Here is a 22,344-nt window from a genome sequence, read left to right on the forward strand (position 1 = left end):
TTACTAGCGGACATGAAAAACGTTGTTTTGTCATATAAATTATTTCTAGGGAATATTTTGCTAGAAAAAAATAACTAATATAATATAGGCGTGTAAGGATGTGGTATATAAGTGGATAGGGTATGGAGTGCTGTGAACGGTGACGGAATATAAAAATGAAAAAACATAATTTATTTTTTTTAATAATTTATTAAAATTGATCCTTTAAAATTTTATATATATTATTAAATATTATATATATAGCTAATTATGACAATATTAGTAAAAAACGATATCAATCCTTTAATGCAAAAGAGTGTACAATATTTTTTGTTATCCCATCTTTCGCCAACACAAACAAACTGGATGGTTCGAGAGCATGTTACGTATAATTGTCCGTGTGAAAAACATGATGTACTCAAATCTAAGTCACAGACAGACATTGTTTGGCCTTGAGACTTATTGATAGTCATTGCAAATGCCAATCTAATTGGAAATTGAAGGCGTTTCAATTGTATTGGCACATCTGTGGGTATAATAGGTATTCGCGGTAATAATATATTTACACCTCAAAATTTGCCATTTAAAATGATGGCTTCGATAATATTTATCATTAATTTTTTAATGACTAATCGTTGCACAATCGTGGTGGGTTCATATTTTGAAGCAAAATAACCGGAGATCCAACCTTCAGATGTAAATTTTGCTGGCATTCCTGGTAAATCCAATGATTTTAAAAAATGTTGGATAATTTACAGCTTCAATAGCATCGCAAACTGTATCAATAGATTTGTATGACACCAAGTCTCCTGGTAACAAATGTTGTATCTTGAGATTCAATTCGATGACGTCCACATTTTTTGCTATTAAAATTGCTCTTTCTGCCAGCCACTCATGATTTGTGTACTGTCTGTGTAGATTGGGAAATATCTGGTCAATGAAAGCATCATACGAATCAATGATTGTGCAGAAATCGTTCGGTATACATCCCGTTTCATCTGTAGTAATTTTCCCATCACCAATATCTAACAATTGTTTTGAAAATCTTCCGCACGCAGCTTTTTTTGATTGAATCACAAGTATCGAAATCGTTTGCTCTCTATCTTTACATTCATATCGACTATGAATTGTTGACAAAGTTCACGACATCGTGGAATAACGTTGTCCTAATCGCGTCTAATTATCAAGCGATATGCATAATAATTCTTCGAACTAACATTCTTGTTTGGTTTGGCACCTGTTGCGGGATCTTGGTGTTCAATATTTATGGAATACCCATCATTCAATACCAAAAATAAAATTAATAATTTTTAATAGTTTATTAATAGTTTCATTTAATAATTAATTTTAAATTGCGTAGTTATCGACTAGGTCAAAAATTATTAAATTAAACTACGATTTATTAAACAATAGCACTTTCCCAAAAAATGTTTTCATAAAAACCTTCTCTTGGCAATTACGAACATTTAAAAAAAATTAAGCTAAATCAGCCCAGCCATTTTCAATTGATGAAATGTTATACATTGTTGGCTCCATTTTTATATATATAGATATATAGATAATTTGAAATACATGAACACTATGTAGGTATATTACTTTTAGTTAATAATTCAGATTAATTTCGCTGACCACTATAATATAATCATGAATAGCAATTATCTGCTAATCTTTGTGCGGTTGAGGTGTACATTTTATATGTACGTCGCTTATCTTTTAATAATATTTACTTTTTCTTGTCGTTCTTTTCCATTAAAATGTTATGTAATATATGTTATGTATGATATTGCTAAACAAAAAATGGTGCTATTCAAAATGTAAACTCTATAACAATTCTAAGTTAAAAATACTTATAAAAATACTACGAAATATAATGAGGCTTATGTAATAACCAATGAATCTATTAAAATTTAACGGATTCAAGAATTTCACGAGCAAAAAGTTTGATGTTTTCAACAAACAACTTCATGAACTAATTCTATCTATGAAAGATTTGAGGGAAAAGAATAAAATATTATAAAAGCAAAATAATGATTTACGTAATGAATTTAATTTGTTATCCTAAAAAAGTGAATAACTTAGAACGAAATTTCCTTGATAACTTTGTTGAAATTGTTGGAGTCCCAAATATAAATAACGATGACTGCAATTTCACAAAGAAAAAAATGCTACAGCTTTAAATGTGAAAATCGTCAATATCTTTCAGAGTTCAATCCAAATTCAATAAAAGACCAAATAAAATAGCAGCTGAAGTAACTATGAAACAATGCAGAAGAATCATGATAGAAGCCACCAGGAAAACTAAACTAACAGGTAGTAGGGTTGGTTCTAGTTGAAAAAATGAGGATATTTACATAAAATATAACAATCCAATTCAATAGAAATTCATTTTTAAAACCAAAACATTTGCCCCCGATAATGGTTATGAGTTCAGTTAGTTCAAAGATTAAAAACTATTTATAAAAAATGATTTACATTTGAAAGCTATATTATTAGACGATGAATTATTTTTAACAAAATTAACTTAAATTATTATCGGCTCTACCTGTATCTTTAATCTTTAAACAAAACTATATGTGAGTTATATATTTTTTTCTCATTGATAATGAATGGGTTATATGAATTATTGAACTAATTATTATGAACCTTTTTCCGAATTTGTATATGTAAATAACGAAGAAAATTATAATCATTTTAATATAACGTGTTGTAATATTAGAAATGTTAATGCACACTATGATGAATTACTAGTGTTTCTTGAAAATTATATTAAATATAGAGATTGATATAATAGTGCTTACAGAAACTTGGCGTAATGTTCTATCGTGTTATGTATTTTATTAATTATATATTAGATCAGTGGTTCTCAACCTTTTTTTATTCACGGCACACCATTGTACATCACAAGTTTTCGCGTCACACTCATGCACTTGACAACAACAATTACTTTGGCTACGCACTAAGATATCTAGTTGGGTTAGAACCGTCCAGTTTACCTATATATGTATCGTCTTATCTATAAAATTAATTGACATTTAGCTGTCATAGTTTCATCGATCGATATTTTCAAATATCAGACATTTTTCACGATTCACCAGTTCAGAACCATTGTATTAAATGGTTATGATTTATATTTTTCCTCCACAAAAGGAAATAAAATGATGGTTTTTGCCAACCATTACTTAAGTGTAGAATTGTTTGTGTATGATTTCGGAGATTATAATATTGTAAAACTAGTTATTTATAATATCAAAATTCGAATTAATTTAATGCGTTTATAGATCTCCCAGTACTGATAGTTATAATTTTATAAACTCATTAAGAGATGTAATGAATAGTTTACAAATCAACAATAAAATAACAGTAATTACTGGTGACATTACGATGTGATGAATGAATGTTAATATAATTGATGGGCATGAAAATAATGATAAATATCTTAATATATTATCTGAAACTGTATTTATCTCTTTTGTGAACATTTATACTAGATTACAAAAAGATATTAATCATTCTAGTTTAGACCATATTTTTATTCATAGTAATGAAAACATAGCGAATAAAATTAATACTTAATTAATATTAATACTCACTTATATAATATAAATAAATTTAAATACACGGTGTATCAAAAGTTTTCATCCAATTTCAAAAATTTATATTTATATTAAAAATGAAGATATAAGGGTGAAATAAAGTAAAATATATTCTTAAAATAGTCAAGTTTTAATTACTTTAGTTACAAATTTTTAATATGTTTAATATAACCCCAACCGGCCACCTGACACACATCTATACGGTAATCAAATTCATCTCAAATGTTGCTGATCATATCTGTTGTCACGGCATTAGCAGTATCTTTGATTCTGATTTTTAACTCTTCAGAGTTTGTAGGTAATGGCAGTACATACACTTTATCTTTTATGTAGCCACATAAAAAAAAAAAAATCATAAACTGCGAGGTTAGGGGAACGTGGTAGCCAGGGATGAATCGCCAAATAGTCGTTTCCTTTACGCCCAATCCATTGCTGAAAGAGTTCACCATAAAAATACTAGCGAACTTCTAACTTCCATTGCGGCGGTACTCCATCTTGTTGAAAAACAAACTCATCACTATCTGTTTGTAACTGTGGAAATAACCATGTTTGCAACATCTTTAGATATCTGTTATTCGTTACTTTGTTTTTTTCAAAAAAAAAAAAAAAAATGGACAGTAAACTTTTTTCCTGGAAATTACGCAGAAAACATTGATTTTTGGTAAATCTCTTTAATGTTCAACAGTTGCGTGTGGTTGCTCTAAAGCCCAAATTCTGACATTATGGTGGTTGATTTTTCCACTTAGATAATATGTGGTTTCATCCGAAAAAACAATGCGTAAGACAAATAACTCTTGTTTTTCGGATATGAATTTGCAAAAATCAATCCTTTTTTGTTTGTCATCCAGTAGGAGGGATTGTAACAGTTGTATTCAATATACCTTCAATGTCAAACGACGTCGTAGAATACGCCAAATGATCGAATGTGGGAGATCTAGCTCTAGGCCTGCACGACGTTTAGACTTCTGTGGATTTCGAACGAAAGTCTCGAACACGCTCGATGTTTGCGTCAGAGGTACAAAGTGGACCTGAGCGTTTCTGTGCACACAGACAACCACTTTCTTGGAACGTTTGGTGCCAAGGTCGAATGCTTTGAGCAATAGGAGCTTCAGTTCTATAAGTTCTTTGAAAATCACGTTGAACGATTATTGCCGACTCACACTTATTGAAACGTAGGACGCAAAATGCTTTCTGTTGCGGAGTCGCTATAATGAAACAAACTAACGGTTCCTAGTTCACTAACCATTACGGTACCAAATTTATCAACTACATAACTTAAAATAAACATAGTTATCTAATCTTTCCGTTACTACATTGGTCATTAACCTGCGATTAACCGTTGCCGAACTATGTCAGATCGTAATGAAGATTTTTGAAACATCGTGTACTTTATATTTTAAATTTTTAATGATGACTAATCGGACCTAAATATTGCAGTAATTTAAAAGTATTAAATTATTTATTATAATTGATAACAATTTTTTATTCCTTAAGTAATTATTAATCTTGATATCTTTCAAACAGAAAATTTGATATATTTATCCTGTTTCTCATTGCATCACAATACAAATGACTAATTTTAAGTAAAGATTTTAATGTATTTTTAAAAGAAACTAAAACTTGTAACTCTCTAATTAAACTCTAAAACAATTTAAAATTTCACCCTAAGATTTTTGTTTAATAAATTACATGACGATAACAATTTATTTTTTATTTTAAATTGATAATATGGGAAAATTGTTCACATATTTACATACATCTCAACCATTTAAAATATAATATTTTATTTTTTTATTTGCCATTTAATTATTTAAAACTAGGTCATAAATAAAATAAGTAAAATAATAATATAATTTGTTATTGCACTCTACTTTAAGGGATTAAAAAAAATAACATGACATCTATAACCATTCATTGTACATTTTTACTGTTTTAAATAATTTTCCTACATTACATCTCGACAATAAATCGAAAACATTTAATCAAGAAATCCTTAAATAAAATTATTCTAAACATTACTTTTCTGGTACAGACAAATTTTATAAAAATTTTCTTTTATATTAATTATTCTTAATAAGAATTATCTTAATAATTCTTACAAACATAATTATATTATTTATTAAAATTATTGTGTCACTTGTAAATTATGAACAATATCATTAAGATAATATAATAGACTCAGTCTAATAATGACGATTGATGATAAATATTTAGAAAAAAAGTTTTTGATAGTTTTAAATGTATTTTATATAGATATTACATGAAAATAATCAATTTGTGGTCTCGGCGTGTCGGTTATGCAATTTCACTACATACTTGCATAGGACATCAATTTATTGTCGCACTTTATGAAACAGGGATAAATTAGGAAATTGATCGGTGGGCAGTTAATATTTATTTATTTATTTATTTAGTTCCTTTTTTGACATATTTCATTGTAACTAGTCAAACAATTTTAATAACATTATGATCTATTCATATTGTTTAAAATATTAAACTAATTACTAAAACAATGGTTTTCATATTAAATTATACAAAATTATAATAAGGTTTAAACTTGACCTATGTCAGAAGATACCATAGTCAGATGAAATACAGGCATGAAAAATAGTATCAATAAATACGTATTTTAAACATGAAACCAATATACCATAGTTTTCAAAACACGATTCGAGGTGAATGAAATTAAGTAATCAGTTTATATTAAAGAAAATAATGTTAAAAAAATGAAGAATAACTCGCTAACATATAAATCATTTTTTAAAACAAAAATACCAAATTAAATTGACAAATATTAAGTGAAAGCGTTTACATCATTGTACACCGAGAAAAAAATCCTTCAGGCACAAAAAATCCATTAAAGAGACAATAATAATAAAAAAAAAAAAAAAAACCAATGAACTGTTTGGAAAATTTCCAAAATTTCCAGGGAAACATGTATATAGAAAAAAAAATAATAATATTTGGTAAAAACAAGAATAAATAGGAATAAAGTGCTGGCCAAGGTAATGCGTATAATTGTTAGTTCATATTACCCAAGGCACATTTCTGTGCATTGTCCATGTTCAGGTCTGACATCGAGATATTCTACTATCAGAAGTAATTCCTGATACTCTACTCCATTCCAGTTGTATAATTAATATTCCAAGAATAATAAATAATAATACTAATAATAATAATAATAATAATAGCAATAACATTTGGCATTTGTTCATAATATTAAACTTCGTAAATATTACTGAAAACATCAATTTGTCCTTAAGACTATTACGATTTAATGAACCGTTTACATAATATAACGCATCAAATATATATCATGAATAACAAAAAATAATTACGATAAATGCCCTAATATCTTTATTATATTCGAATACATACTCCGAATGCATTGATTGAACAACATGTTTTTGTTAGACTTTTTTAACCCGAAAAACATGTTGATCAAAAATGCTGCTACTCGTATTATATCCACTGATATTTTTTTTCGTTTTAGTAGACAATTTTTTATTACATTTATTATAAGTATAATTATTTTTTATGTAATAAGACTAAATATTTTGTACCTGTACGACTATACATTTTAACACATATTTGTCTAAGAGATAAAAACAATTGAGAATTTGTCATATAATTACTAATATTACAAGGAAAAATGTTTCCACTCTAGGAATATTTGAACTCGTAATTTCTACATTTATACAATGGAAACAACTGTGTAGACTTATAGGAGAAATACACAATACAAGAACATAAAAAAATGTAAAGGAATCAAGATGATCTCTAATGCCGGGTGGCCAAGCGATTTCGTGTCTTGCATTCCAAATGGTATGTAACGAACATTCCGATAAAAACAATTATAATCATGAAAAAACTGATCTTTACTCAAAATAGGATATGAATATTCCGAGTCCGTTTTTTCTGAGTACAAATATTTGATATTATGCATTTTTAATTAAGTAGTCGTACATTTATTTACGCAATCGTAAGACATTTTTGTAAATAAATCTTATTAGTTCAATATACGACTGCTACAAGAACATTTCACGCATAACATTTTTAAAATAGTTCTTACGTGGATGCAAGATTTTTTTTTTTAACCTGATGATTCTTCCTGTTTGTTCATATTGATGTCTTACCATCCCATCGAAACCGAAATATTATTCGTAATATTATTAAGTTTTGTTACTTACGTGTGACTGTGTCAAGTTATGTTTGTTGATAGAATTGTGAATTTTCGACGGGGAGCTAAATGCGTTTCCCGAAATGACTGATGGCGCTGTAGCATAGTTAAATTGCGTGTCTTGGAGACGATCTGACATAGGATCCATTCCGTCGTTAGCCTATACAATACATATATATTAATTAGTCATTGTTTATGTATTTATAGTAACTTAAAAACGTTTATCAATATTTCAATGCCAAATAAAACTGCAACAAAGTCGCCAAACGGTGATACAATCAATTATTGGGAATTATTTATGAGCATAGCTGCTGTAGGTAGATTTGTATAAGCTATTGTGAAAAAACCAAAAAATATAAAAAAATAAATAATTATATAAACATTAATATTACATTACACGAAGTCAAGCCGAGGAGGTGATATCGGTGATTCAAAATATCAATCCAGAACCAATTGACTTAGTTTCTTCTCAATTTAAAGTAAATGTATCAATATCACATAATAATACGCTTTCAAAATTATGAATATTTGAAAACAATTTAAAAAAGAATGTCATAATCAGATGAATTACAACGACGGATGATCTATTTATATATATATAAACTAATGTATTATAATTTTTAAAACGTCGATTCTGATTGAAAGGGTTGCCGGGTGATTTTTTTTCAGATTTATCGATAGTTCAAATTTTATTATTTTAATGCTCGTTTAGTTATAAATAGTCTCAGAAAATATGAAATTATTAACTACAATAGAACCTGTTTAAGAAGCTCTAGCTTAAGAGAATTTACCGGCTAATACGCTTATTTTTACGAGTCCCTTGATTTTGACAACATCATTTTGTTCCCGCGTAATACGATTTCCCGCTTAAGACGTTATTTTTAACTTGTCCTTTGGAGAGCGTCTTAAACGGGTTCTACTGTAATTATACAAAACTCAGAATAATATTTGAAAAATTATATCATCTTTGGGTAACATTTGTACATGCATTCATTAAAATAATAAATTTCTCGAATATTTATTTTTGCTGCTTTAAAAAAAAAAAAAAAAAAAAAAATAGAAACATTACAGAATACCAAGATCAAAGTATAGAATCACTATTTTTTATTAACAGAGATATGAATTGATTGAGGAGGTACACGATTAATTAAAAAAACTAATATTTACAACTAATCTCCGTTTTTTCAACGTTTCGAAAGATTCTGCATAAAATAAGCTATTATTTTTGTTTATTTCTAATTTTATATAATTAACTTATTTTACATAATTTCACGTAGGTAATGAAGAAACGCATATTTCAAACAGTTATTTTAAACTCATCGAAACATATTTTTCAGTAAATCATTCATTAGTAGCTCATAATTTTACAAGAATAACATAAAATAAAATATTATTTGTGATTCACCTTCAAGGTATTATCAAATTATTTGCTAAAAATTCAGTGTGATTAATTATTTATCAATTATAATTATTTTTATTAATTTTGTTATTGTATTAACACTCATTATTTTAGGTGGTTTACTTATCCTATTTCTAATGAATATCGTTAATTTTATTTTTATGTTAATATTATTTTAATTTATTATTTTTAATATATTTAAATATGTTATTAACATATTTGGAATTATACTTATAAATATAATCAAATTTATTCTACAAAATATTATTCTTATAATTCATTTTTATTAATCAATAAACGTTAGCATTTAAAAATTAAAAGTTAAACATTGGTTTTAAGAATGTATGTTTGGGTACCTAACTTCTTTTTATTATAAGAACATTGCATTATTAATTTGAATAATTTTATTGAATTGTGTGAGATGAACTATTTTGTTTAATAATAAAATATAACATTTTATGTTTACAATAACTATAAAAATATGTCTGTTAAGAATTTGAAAATTTTAATTAAATTGAAAGCCGAGTGATTTTGTGAGTTTCGGACATAAAGTAAATGTCGGTATTCGAGGTCCGAACCGAAGGCATCTTTTAAGTTATTATATATCATGCTAAATTTAGGGAAACTAAGTTATGTCATGTGTTATTTGTTTGAAGAAAAGAGTATGATCGAAGTTACTAAACAAATAATCTAAATAAATGTCTTAACTTTACTCATGCACTTATTTGACTTGAAACTCTATAGGATTTCAAGAAGTTCTGCTGAAATCCTATTTGTCTCGCTCACGCGTATACACAAAACATTAAATATTTTTTCTCAACTCGTTTATCCAGTCAAAGACTTTGCTAAACATTCGTCAAATAATACCCATTCGAACTACGACCATTTTAGATTCCAAATAAAGCATAGTAATACATTGACATGGCGCTATTACAAAAGCGTAATTTTTTTCTTAGTTAGTTGTTTACGTTATCAGTATTTTTTTATTTTTTTTTATACCAAAGAAATACGTAAAAAGTTCAACATTGGAGGACTAACTGTCTATAGCCCGATAAAAACTGATAATTCGATGGGATATTTTTCATGTTTTTCATTAGACTTAACGGCATTTATATATTCACACTGAAAAACTATATACATTGATTTTAATTAAATAGAATTCAATTACTGTTGCGCAACGGCAAGTTAATATAAAATATAAATGATAGAAAATTAATTGTTCATGTAAAAGTTTATAATTTGTAGGTAACTATATTTGTTTTAAACTTGACTATAAAACTTTAGACCCATTCATAATATATCATATTCATTTAAATTAACAATAATACAAAATCAAAACATAATATGCCTATTTTAAAAATATTATCATCTATATCCGTTTGACCGTATTTCCATTCAATTATCAATTAAAATTCAATAATTTGTTTCTCTCCATGCTTTCAAAAGCTTGTTCAGTTCAATAAAGCCGATAGTGTTACGGTTCTATGTATAATATACGAGTATGTTATGTTTATTATCGATATCGCAAAAAAATAATTTGACTCGCCAACTGTTACAGTTAACATTAGTGAAGACGTCTCAACCTTAATCGTATATCTTTTACAACCTTGGCAGTGCACTCATTATACTACAAATAATCTATTCGTAGACGTTTCACAGGATACATTATAATAGTCATTATTTGCCACGAGATTTCCTGTCAAGTAATTCCTACTTGGAATTATAATGATGCACACGTATCATGCTATTCCGACGGATTATGTTTAATCAATCCAAGAATAAATTCGCAGTAAAACTTGATATCATTAATCGACGTTCAAACAAGCAGTCGTTGTAGTTAGATCTCAAAGTCGAAAATGCGTATATAACACATACGCAACGTACTATTTTCCTCGGAAACATAGCAAACAGCAACAATTATAATTTATAATCGTTACGGTTTCGATTGCGCAAAACGCTATAGCTGATGAACCGCGGAAACGCAGATGTTCGATTCACACCGGCAATATATTATGAGAATATTATGCAACCGACGGTGGTTCCTTAGTGCCACTGATCTTGACCGGATTTTATCGGGCTCTCCACGTCAACACACACGGTCATCCTTCCCCTGTCGTCAGCTGTCTCGTTTATTTTATGTTCCGCACATTATTCCGGTATCGGTCGGATTGCGTCGCAGTCGTTGTCGCGACCGCGCCTTAAAGGATTAGTCACGTGAAAAGAATTCCGATACGAGGACTGGTCAACAAAGACGAGGCGAGTGAATGCCTCGCCACAATGTCCCTTCTTGCACGTGTATTTCGAACACCATGACTTCTCCCTCCCTTCACTGTGTATGTAGGAGCAGTTGTTTTTTTTTACGGACACTGATGCAGGATTACCAAGTTTTTCCAACTAAGACATATATTATGTATTTGGGCTGGTCACAACTTTATTTTTCCAGACCAATTTTTGATTTTCGATTTCATGTAAGGCAATTATGAAGATGGTAATGGTGATGGATTTTGATCCTTTTCGTTTTAATTTTCTGATATTGAATCGTAAAAAATAACAATAAAAACATATTTAATCATATATATATATATGTAAATATCACTTGTTAACCTTATTTAATGTTATGTTCGTGCTACAAAGAAAATATCAAGTAGTCCACAATTTCTAGATAATCTAATTAGATTTGATTTAAAAAAGAATATTTAATAACAATTTGGATGTTTCTACAAAAGTATGATATCAATCAGATTATCCCTCTGAATTAATATTATAGTAAAACGATTATGTTATCATTCACCATAACATGTACACTTGTATATTACGTTCTCCTTCATTTTACCTGTTTACCTTTTCCAATTTCTCGGTAACGCGAAAACTTAAGTTTGATCCATGATACGATGATAACCTAATGGATTGAAAAAAATTATGTAGCATATCAGCCCAATCGTGATCCAACGGGTCTCCCGTATAGCGACTATAATTCCTCGTGAACATCCGATATAAATACAAATGGTGTCCTTTGAATTCTTCTCTGCCGGTGGTCAATCGAACGGACATGAAATTACCTTCAATTCGTTATTATGACAGACAAGCCATTAATCGATTCCTACAGCACATGTCTGTTTACACATATATATACGTCCGATATATGTTGAGTACGTGTCAATGGTATGCGTAGGTGTTTTACATATAAACTCTCGACATACATATAGAAACGCACGAAATGCTATTCATCTGTATTATTTATACGGATCATGCCTTTGAAATATTGCTATGAATGTCAAGTTTATAATAATGTATAGGTTTTCTTCCCCGATTCAGTATATTACGGTACGGAGAAAAAAATACCTACGAAAAAAAAAATAAACTTTAAATATCGTACAACCCTAATATTGTGTTAAAAAAAAAAGTACATAGTGTTTCCGATTCAAGGTCGTATAATTGTTACTAAATTATAATATTATCACTTCTATTATTATTCGAATCTCGGATTGTAAAATGTTATATTATATATGTATATGATATTATATTCTTTTCGTAATAAATATTTTTCTGTTGTCAGATACTACCAAAAACAAATCTAATCTTATCTGAAACGCCTGATTCGGACGTCATTTTTATCTTCAAACAATAGCATTTATATTTAACACGCCATTGGCCACTGTTACGGACATACATAAATATAGATCCTTACGACTCACACTACATAGGGGGATCACATAAATCATAAATAGTAGAAATCGGGTGAACGATATAGAAAGGAATAATTAAGACCAGAGGGTAACACAAACACATACTATATATGAGCTGTAAGGCTAAATTTCAAAGTATTATAATAAATGCAATTAATAATAATGCCACCACACTCCATCAAGCATTCAACGAAGACAATACGGACGCAATCAATCTATTCTTCCATAGTATAAACATAAGTCATAAATTGTAATCACACTAAAGATGTCAATATTTGTAAATGTTAAAATGTATACATATGTGTATATGTATTATATATATATATGTATTTATATATAATTTAATGCAGGCTAAAGACCTTTGATGTCGAAGCCTTAATAAATATAAATAAAAAAAAAAAAAAAAAAAATAATGTATAACAAAATATGGGATATGAGCGATAGGTAATATTACGAGGTCAACCATTAAAATAATAAATCTAGCAATTTTTTTAACAATAATTGGAAATAACTTATTCCATAAAGATGCGCGACTGATTCCATGAAACCTAAGTAATTAGCACCTCAGGGTAGTAACAATAATTAGGAACAAACTTTTTCCATAGTGCTGCGAGACCAATTCCCACGAGACCCTTAGTATATAAGGGGGTTGGGAATAGACAAATATTCAGACGTGTTTTAGTACGACTCTAGCAACTAAGCATCTTAACGTCAGTTTAATTGTCAATTTAATTAAATACTTGTACTTAGAAATATTTCAATAAAGCAGTTTAACTTAGTTTGAGTACTTTTATTAGAATTATCCTAACAAACATCTTCATATGAACTATTGAATTTACTGCACGCAACAACACAAATACTTCACATACTTATTCAATAATATATTGTTTTAATGATAAATAAAAATTAAATATTAAAAGTGAATACTTTCAATGTAGTTTTATCAAATAATTTAAATTTAAAACTAGCAAAGAAGAAAAAAAATCTATTTATTCTTGAGTTCAACAACTACAAGAAACTTTCACATCAAATGTAAAGCTATATATAATCAAAAAGCATTCCTAAAATGATCAGTTGAAACACGTTGCCATCCTTATATCCAACCAATAACAAATAGAATGTAATGAAAAACTAACCCAGCAAAGTAGGGTTTCTAGAGAACTGTGCTCTGACACAATGACATTTACTACAAAATAGTATTTCAACAAACCTAGACACTTTACCATCAAAACTATTTTTGGCTACCATAAAATATTATGTATTGTGAAAAAAGGGTTTTCAGTTTTACTATATATTATGCAATAAATATTTATTATTATTATTCTTGTTTTTGAGAAAACGACATCAACAAAAACTTCAATTTTAAATTATTTAAAGAAAATCTCCATAGACTTTTTAATAAAATATCACATACTTACTAGTATACTTTTGCACAATACATCGGGAATATTTAAATTGTTTAGATTTTTTTATTAATTTATAATATGTATATTTATAACGTTCGCCAGTCAAATAAAGTATTATTATTATAATAATTAAATAATTTATATTTTCATCCTTATTTTTCAAATCGTCGTAAATATACTACATATATAAACTTATCTTGGTCAAACGACCGTTATAATTATCCACACATTATTTTAAGACGTACTTATTAGAGGTCTACACAGGCCAAAAATGTTAGGCCCGGTCCGGTACGGACTTTCTGCTAACGTATAAGGTTTGTTTTACAGCCGCACGTATCGTCTGTCACATTTTTGAATTAAATTATTTAAGTTCATACACGCCAAACTGACGAGGGTGCATATTGGTTTTTTCGATCGACACGTATGAACTTAAACAATGTAAATTAAAAAACGCCACGTATGAACGATCGGCTGTGAAACGGATCTTTATAAAATTTTTAAAGATATTTTTCAAAGCCCGGCTCGGCCCTAAGAAATGTTTTATCAGTAAAATTGAATTTTTGTACAAGTTGTTATATTCTGCAAAAACCTGGCCTGGACCGTAATAGACTTAAAAATTTAAAAGTCCGGCCCAGGGTCCGTGTTTCTTTTAAATAAAGCCCGGGTCAGCCTGGATTTAAATTTTAAGCGTCTGGCCCATGCAGGTATCTTGTATTTATATTTGAGATAGTACAGATATATTTATTTTCATTAGTACAACTTATAAACTATATTAGTATAAACTAATATTTAATGTAATAATAACAAGTTATGATAAATAGTAATTCTAGAAATAATAAAATGTTGCATGTAATCCCTTAATAATGCTCTTAATAATTCCCTTAATAAAGCCTTAATAATGATCAACGATGATTGAAGACTTGTTATTATATTATTATACATAGATACGTTTTCTGGGGGTAAATCGCATTGGAAAATCAGATAGAAACAGCGTGACAAGTAACCTTAGTAAGTACCTATAATCATTCAAAGAAACTTATACAAATGCGATATGGTAAGCAGATGACGACTGGCCGATTGCAATGCGTTAAAAGTTTCCTTTCGAAATGTTTATTTCATCCTAACAATGGTTAAAAGTAAAATAAATTGCATCTCAATTTTATGTATTTATTGGTGAAACGTATATAGAAGAAGAGTATAATATCCGAAAGGCAAACATAATATCGTTCTTAACATTTTTACAATGCTACTTATCATAAAACGCGTCTACATACATAAATGTGTTCGTGTGTTGTACATGAACTCAATAAACCAAAATATAATATATATTGTATTATGTGGCCAAGATAGTTTATAATAAATTGAGAAAGGTTTTCAGTTAAAGAAAAAAATTAAATCGAAAATGATTTTTTTATGTTTATACCTTGCATTAGTCCGTAAAGTTAATATCCATTATTTGTTAATATTTTTTACTACCCGTTTGACGAATATGTACTTTATTTTTAACACAACAATCATCAGTATAACAATGAACAATGGTTTTAAATTAAATGAAAAAAATAGAAAAATAACAATAACCATTTTTTTTATTTTATTTTTAATTTATGTTTAATAACAGATTTCTCTTTATTCAGTTTACCATTTTCATAAAATTAATGTGAAATTATTTTATACAATATAAAGCACATGGACGATATTCCTAGAAAAAATGTTTTAATTTGTAAATGGTATAAAACACTTTTTTTAATTCGCTAAATAACTAAATATGTAAACATTCTTTTGAAACCAAGATTTCAACCATACGTAAATTTACGATTTATTAATTTCGATCGACATACACCTTTTACTACTCATTTTTATCACATTTTACTCTATACATTTTATATAATTTATCCTGAACTGTAAGCATGTGTTTACCATAAGTATCGATGGAGTCTTATTTAGTTTTTATCCAATATATTCTTTTACTACAGGTTAATTCACGGAAACTTGATATAATTCTATTATATTACATTATGTGTGTAAATCTCTGATCCCAATCATTTTTACAAATATTTATATTATTAAAATAATTGACAATGGATATACAATAGTTTAATAAAAAATCAATACTGTTAAAACAGTGTTAATATAATATTTAAAAATATCATAAGAATATATGACAGCAATCATTAAACGATATACATTTTATAATTAATTATTTTTTGATAAAATTAATTTTCAAATAGACATTTTAATACATTCTTCCACATACAAAACTTGACATAACTAATTTCACACACAAACCCAATTGGTGCTTTTACAATGTATGTTCGTGATCAGTGATAGCTGAAAAGCATGTATGACTCAATTTTATAAATTATCTCAAGGTGTTATTAATGTTGAAAACGATTGGTTCGAACTATATTATGCTCATATAATACCAGGTGACAGTTTAGCTCGGTACTGTTGGTTAATATGCTCGGTTTATTTAAAACAGGAAGCATTTCCAAAAAACACCAGAATAAATATCCGGTGGGTATGAATAGTAAATTTCTAACCTAGAAATCACAATGCTTATCTACTCCTTCCCTTAAAATCAAAATTAAAAAAATTACGAATTAAAATAAAACAATTTAACTCTTACATTTATTTAAAAATCAAATCTGGGTTATCTATTTATTGCAAGTATAACTTGTGCATTCATTTACTCCTTATTATGTTTGACTGTATTATATGATTGTTTTTTTTTTTTTAAATCTTTTGTTATTTATTCGGCATTTTTATGTTTACATTACAATTCATAACATAAAATTAAATTAACTTTTTTCCTAGGTGGTTTAATAATTTTGTGTTAGCTTGGTCTTAATACACACTCAATAATTTACATCTGATTATATATTATATATTTTATTAAATTTACTTAATATTTGTAGCTGCTGTAATTAGTATCCACGTTATTAATTTATTTATGTTAATAATTTAATAATTAGTATAGTACTAAATTATTGAGGTATTTTTCTAAATTAATATTTATTTATTAGAAAATTAATTCTAAAATACATACAAATGTAAAATATATTTATATATTTAGGAGAATTAGAAACTTATATCTAGAATTGTAGGTTATAAAAATTAAAAAATAGTCATTTATTTGTTTATTAATTGTATTTTACTCGTACTATACCATAAAATAATTAGATATTTTAGAAAATAAATGTCGTACAAAAATCAAATCGGTTTATTACTTTTTTTTTTTTTTTTTTTTATATAGATTTTTAAAAGACAATTTACATTGAAATGTTTTAATAATGGCCGATAATTAAACAGGGGGAGAAAATTATTTGCTCATTTTGTTGAAGCATTTAACAAAGAAATACAGAATTAACAAGAAACAAAAATAAATACGACATATAAATACAATTAAAAACCGTGCATAATATGACATGAAAGTTAATGTTATCACCTATAATAGGATATTTTGTGAATAATGATCCAAAAAAAAATTTATAAAATATTTTCTATTAAAATGTATGCTATTAATTAGTAATAAGTAGTTGTAAATCAAAAAAATTTAGTATTTTGAATTAGATATTCTTAGGGATAAAATTATAAATAATAATAAAATATAAGTTAATTTTGAATTTAATACTTAACTAATTAAATCAAGTGTCTGGAAAACATTTTTTATTTTTCTTGATCAAATATCCAATAAATATAAGTCAATAGACATAATCTATTTAATTAATAACGTCATATTTTGATATACTACTTTTTTACATGAAAATAATAAACAGCATTTTTATTTATAAGAAATATATATATACATGATATATATGAAGCGATTAAATGTAATTAACGCAATTGCAATAAACATAGATTGAAATGAAAAATTTGTCCAAGTTAAAAATACCTTGTTAAATTAATTATTGGCTATTAATTTAAAACAGCAATTTAAATCGGCTCACATTCAATACCAATTTAATTTGTAGCCAATTTATAAACAGTCAAAGCCATAGAATTTCAGAACGTTAAAACAGTGGTATAGTCTCTAAATTTGGTTGAAATATATAACGAACCTTTGAAATTAATACAAATAACACTCTAATAGAAATTAATTATCGATTTATATTCTTCGAATACAAAACATTCGATTTAAAATTAAATTTCTATGTAAAATCTAACCTGAAATAAATATAATTATTAATATTACATTAATGAATATCGTCCAAAATAGGGCTTACTATTTCACGTGTACTTAAATACACGGATACTTTCAAAGTCATAGTATATTAATACAATCTTGGTAAGTAGTAAGTACTAGAAGTAGTAAAATATTGAAAAAAAGTGTATGGTGTGTGGTGCGCACGGTCATAGGATCGCTGTGCCATATATGATATTAAAATATTGTCATCAAACTACTTATTAAGACTAACGGACGTCCGGATTATAAACCCGAAAGTCCTTGCAGCGATTAAAAAATGTACCTAAACAATAAATAAAAAATTATAGTACCTTGTTGATTCAGTTGTTTGAGAATTTGTTGGCCATAAATTATGAATAAATTTCAAGTGTCGACCCAATGATCCTGTACTTCCACCGACACATAAAAATTCGTTTAATTCGTTTAAATAGTCTTCATTTCACATATTACAATAACTTTTATCTCCTATACGTTTGGCATACTACCATACCCAACTTTTTGATTTTGACATATTAAATTAACAGTTTTTATTTTAACTTTTAAAAATTATAAAAATAGTTTATAGCGATTCACACTTCGCAGTGAAAACTCTAAGAGTAATAATTTCTAACTGATGGGTATTCAATTTCGTTGTTAGATCTGGGATTATTATTATTAAACTATTAAATTAAGCATAAGGTAAAATCATAGTGAGGATTAGTATACATTAATAAGATTACACCGTTATGAGTCAAACAAAGTAACAAATAAAAATGAACCATTTTATCGTAGGAAAAATTTAACAATATTAATAAAAAAATTTCTATTTATAAAAAAACATTTTATATAATATAAATTAAATTTTATATTTTCTAAATACACGCAAAATTAAGAAAAATCCGTGTATATATATTTACACGTGATTGATATATAAGAATCCATGTATACGTTGAAAAAAACACGGGTAAATACACGGTTTTAAATACACGGGTTCTTAATTTCAAATACACGGTTAACAGAATTCGTGCACATGTGTACTTTTATTACCCGTTGGAAATCGTAGGCCATAGTCCAAAACAATTACTATACTGTTCTATAATCTATTAGTAATTGAACTCTAAAAAAATCATCTTTATTAAATTCTAAATATTCCTTTACTCGTTTATACTTTTCACTTAGGTATACGATATTTATGAAAAAAAAAAAAAAAGCAAGCTATACAACTGTAGTAAAACTGTATATAACTATATATTCTCTATTGAGTAACTTCATACAAATATTTGTTCGTCTGAAAATCGACACGGCCCGTTTATACGAAAAACGATTAATTTGCGTAACGAGCCTGATAGTCTGATTATCCACCGTTCTACAAGTCTCGCGACGATCGCTGGGAAAATATCTCTATGCAATGATTTCTCCGGGTAATGTATATAGTGAAATTGCCACCGGAGTTTTCGGACTGTATCATTAATTAATATTCCGTCCAAATATAGCGATTACACAATCAGACCTAATAGGTCGGTTGATTGCCCGCTATCGTATCGAAATATAGAAATATGATAATGTCGATTGAATATTATAAATATCAACCGGAATTGACAGTAATAATTAATCCCAGGTATACGTGCATGATAGATGGTTCTCACTGAAATTCTTATAACACCCGTATTTTTATGAGAATATAAAATACCAAATTTTCATTCCCTTTATTAATATTACTGTTATATAATTCTGATTTTTCATTTATTTATATTTGTATGTACTGCGTACGCACCGTTGTGTATTTCGTAATTGTTATTAAAATAAAAGTGTTGTAAAATTTGTGGTAAAATTGGTATTATTTTAATTTAGTTCGTTGTGAGGAGTTAAAATATAAATGTTATAAATAATAAAATATAAACACGGATTGAAATATTATTTGTAAAAATAACAATAATTTATAGCTACTTGTACTTATAAAAACTGTGGGGTTTAAATTGTATTCCATTTTGTTTCGACATTATATGAGTATATATATAGAAAAAGAGTGAGGGAAAGTGAAATATAACGTATTTATTAGCGTTTTTAGAGAATGGCATTTTTGTTCAACAAATTATGTTAAGCAAAATATTAGTAGGATTTCTTTCAATCTTGCCCCTTAAAAACTTTAAAATAATTTTGCAAGCAATTTATCGTTTCAGCAGATCATCGAATCACCTGCTCACGTATGGATGCACATACGCGTAAGGCATGTTACGAAAGATACAACTCAACTGATTGAAAACGATCCACGTTGCCGACGACTAGAATACCTCTATCACACCGCGACCGTCGTTTTTCATTTTAATCGCATTTTCTACACCCTCATTGTTCCGTCTTCGACGTATAATAATTCAACAAATACATGAGATTATTCAAACGATGGAAAATACCCGTGTAACCGCTGAATTCGGTTCATTTTACATTAAGATTATTATCACCGACCGGTCTATATACAGTGTGGCCTACCGTGGTATCCCGATAGAAATATTGTTGTCGATATTAATTTTTTTATTTTAATACAGATTAATAGAAGAGGGTCGCATTAAATATTTATAATAAAATTGTACGTTCATCCCTTTACTGACTGGGAAAATAACTTTTGCATTTTCCATTTCAATAAAATGTACGATATCTGATCTCCTGGTTGAGTAGGTGATCGTTTTACATAATATTATATAAAAATGAAGCATATGCGTCAGGTGTTATAAAAAATGCTAATTATATAATTGTACCATGTTCTTGGCAAATATTTAACGAAATAGCAATCCGTATTTATTTTCGTCTTCTCAATCATTGTCGATTCCAATTTAGATTTCCACCAATGATTCTGCTATTACTGCTACTGTCAACCTGTTGCCAATTCGTTAACGTCGATGGAAGATTTATTGCAAACGGTTAATCTAGTAATAGTTCTTAGTTTTTTTGTGAACGCTTTTTTTTTCGCTTTTTCGGCTATCTACTACTTAGAGTTCTCGATACTACAATGAAACGTTTTGAACGCGTTTCCGATAAGTTTCCCTACGTCTCCTCCATCTTTGATGGTGTTCAGCAGTGTACTTTATTTTTCTCCTACCGTTTGAAGAAAATTAGATTTTCGGCTTCTGAATATATAATATAATATTATATATAAAAATATATCATTTATGTATTATATATTTATAATATTATGATATAATAGATATAATGATTACCTGCAAATTGCTCACATTAAAATTTATCTCCGGATTTCTGAATACCGTTTGTACATTATATCATATACATATATAGATGCATTGAATTAAATCCACAATAAAAATATATTAAGAAAAAAATAATTATGTTTAACATAATGAATACGTTAAATTATTTGTTCATGATTTTTGCATTCAGTATTTCTCATTAGACGACTACTAAAATATGATAAACATATAAATGTTATTTTTTTTTTTTAATGAACTACATAATCATATTGATTAATATTAAGTCAATTTATTGAGTAATATTTATTTATTAAGTAAATGAGCGAATAAAAAAAATACCACATTCAATAATAAGTCCATGGAATTTAGAAAAATATAAAATTAAAAATTTCGAAGAATTTTTAGATGAGATCATAATATTTATCACGATATTAACTATTAATAAGGGTCTCGCTGGTCTCGGGAAAAGTACTCAACCATCTTAAGACTATTGAGTAAGAATAGCCATTGTAACGGAACATTACTACTCCCTGTATAGTTTTATTGTCTTATCGGTGACCACAGATTCTCTCAATACGAGTAAATCGTGGGTATATACACTCTTATTTCCAATGGATTTCCAATTTCGTTAAAAAACCATTCAAGAGAAATTAATCGTATTGTTGTTTAAAAATAAAACTTACTCATATAATTTATGCTGTTTTATAAATAATATCGATTTTCAAGTTTTTTCATTATT

At 27.5% G+C, this 22,344-nt stretch overlaps 1 protein-coding gene across 2 annotated transcripts in view; it reads right to left on the reverse strand.

Moving 5' to 3' along the window:
• LOC112688531 (cyclic nucleotide-gated cation channel subunit A) overlaps positions 1-22,344 on the reverse strand; it is a 249,148-nt gene that overhangs the window by 115,752 nt on the left and 111,052 nt on the right. For both annotated transcript variants that reach the window (XM_025561796.1, XM_025561788.1), the window contains exon 3: positions 7,763-7,912. In XM_025561796.1, coding sequence (XP_025417581.1) covers positions 7,763-7,912 — 150 coding nt within the window. The remainder of the gene's footprint in view (positions 1-7,762; positions 7,913-22,344) is intronic.

Source organism: Sipha flava, unplaced genomic scaffold (genome assembly GCF_003268045.1).
Source record: "Sipha flava isolate LNK unplaced genomic scaffold, YSA_version1 110_pilon_pilon, whole genome shotgun sequence".
NCBI classification, from domain to species: domain Eukaryota; kingdom Metazoa; phylum Arthropoda; class Insecta; order Hemiptera; family Aphididae; genus Sipha; species Sipha flava.